Consider the following 2,078-nt stretch of genomic DNA (forward strand, 5'->3'; position numbering starts at 1 on the left):
AAGTTAACAGCCCCTTTATAATTTATCTTAATCCATCGTTATTTTTTGGCAAATGCTAACTAGTGCACCTGATACACTAGTTAAGAGTATAAATTTTAATTTTTTTAAAAATAATCTGTATTTTTATTTTCTAAAATATTTGTTAATTTACCTTTGTAATAAAAAAATATACGACATTTGGAATGTATAATTATGATTGAAAGAAGATGAAATGCTAGTCTATTATCTTCTGTGATTCACAAATAAAATTATCAACTTTTATATATGTGATCATATAGTAAATTGTTATTCACTAATACTTTATTTATTCAATTGCATTGTAGAATGGCCACGGAAGCTTTGCTAGAGATATGAAGATTCAACAAGAGAATGAAAAACAAGCTGACCAACCTTATCTTGATGGCTGGCTCAAAAACACTCCACACAAGAATGAAAACATCAACCCAAACTCTAATGCCGCTTACCTTGATGGATGGTTGAAAGATACCAAGGATCAAAAGGAAAAGACTACCCAAAATTCCAATCAAGTTTACCTTGATGGCTGGTTGAAAGATAGCCAAGCAAAGTCCACCCCCAACGCCAATCCAGCTTATCTTGATGGATGGTTAAAAGATGGCCAAAAAGCAAAATCCACCCCAAATGGAAACCAAGCTTACCTTGATGGATGGTTGAAAGATAACCAAGCTAACAAGGCAAAATCCACCTCAAACTCCAACCAAGTTTACCTTGATGGCTGGTTGAAAGATAGCCAAACAAAGTCGACCACAAACTCCAACCTAGTTTACCTTGATGGATGGTTGAAAGATGGCCAAAAAGAAAAATCCAACCCCAACTCCAACCAAGTTTATCTTGATGGCTGGTTCAAAGATAGCCAAGAAAAATCCAACCCTAACTCCAATAAAATTTACCTTGATGGTTGGTTGAAAGACAACCAAGCAAAGCTGACCCCTAACTCCAAACAAGTTTACCTTGATGGATGGTTAAAAGATGGCCAAAAAGAAAAATCCAACCCCAACTCCAACCAAGCTTACCTTGATGGGTGGTTGAAAGATAGCCAAGCAAAATCTAACCCTAACTCCAATCAAATTTACCTTGATGGTTGGTTGAAAGACATCCAAGCAAAGTCCACCCCCAACTCCAACCAAGTTTACCTTGATGGATGGTTGAAAGATGGCCAAAAAGAAAAATCCAACCCCAACTCCAACCAAGCTTACCTTGATGGCTGGTTGAAAGATAGCCAAGCAAAATCCAACCCTAACTCCAATCAAGTTTACCTTGATGGTTGGTTGAAAGACATCCAAGCAAAGTCGACCTCCAACTCCAACTAAGTTTATCTTGATGGATGGTTGAAAGATGGCCAAAAGGAAACATCAACCCCTAACGTCAAGCAAGCTTACCTTGATGGATGGTTGAAAGATAGTCAAGTCGAGAAAACAAAATCCACCCCTAACTCCAACCAAGTTTACCTTGATGGATGGTTGAAAGATAACCATGACAAATCCAACCCTAACTTCAATCATGTTTACCTTGATGGCTGGTTGAAAGACAACCAAGCAAAGTTGTAACGCCCCATATTTTGTAAACTAGTATTTTCTTTATATTATTAATTTAAGTATTTTTATAAAATTTATTTGATCATTTAGTTATATTTTTATAATAGTTTGTGAAATGTTTACTTTCTTGGAAATGAACTTTAGATAAAGAAAACCTATAATCTAATCTATTAATTTAATGTAAGTTATGGTTGAAATTTTAGAACAGGCAGTGTTAAAGTATACATCGTTAAAAATATGTCATTGTGATATCCTAATATTTCCTAATTATTTTAGGTGTGCTTTGATAGTATTTTTACCTTGTGTAGATTGATAATTAATATATTTTCTAGACTGTGAATTTAAGAAAAGTAATTTTAGATATCAATTATGAAATATTTTAGTAGGCTGTTATTAAATTTAGGACTTAAAATTCTACAGGATTTTGGACAGTGATTTAATCGACAATATAAATTTATATCTTAGAAAAAGAAAAGAAAAATATTTTTTATATCACAAAAAAACTTATAAGCTAAAAGTTCTGTT

General features: G+C 33.4%; 1 protein-coding gene across 1 annotated transcript; it reads left to right on the forward strand.

Moving 5' to 3' along the window:
* The first annotated feature begins 350 nt into the window (after positions 1-350).
* LOC123905359 lies at positions 351-1,328 on the forward strand. The gene has a single exon (XM_045954964.1). It carries the CDS (start codon positions 351-353, stop codon positions 1,326-1,328), a length of 978 nt encoding a protein of 325 aa, XP_045810920.1.
* The last annotated feature ends 750 nt before the right edge of the window (positions 1,329-2,078 follow it).

Source organism: Trifolium pratense, linkage group LG2, assembly GCF_020283565.1.
Source record: "Trifolium pratense cultivar HEN17-A07 linkage group LG2, ARS_RC_1.1, whole genome shotgun sequence".
Lineage (NCBI taxonomy): Eukaryota > Viridiplantae > Streptophyta > Magnoliopsida > Fabales > Fabaceae > Trifolium > Trifolium pratense.

What these genes read in the sequence shown, in the direction of transcription:
- LOC123905359 (XM_045954964.1), top strand. Translation starts at nt 351, where the DNA reads ATGAAGATTCAACAAGAGAATGAAAAACAAGCTGACCAACCTTATCTT.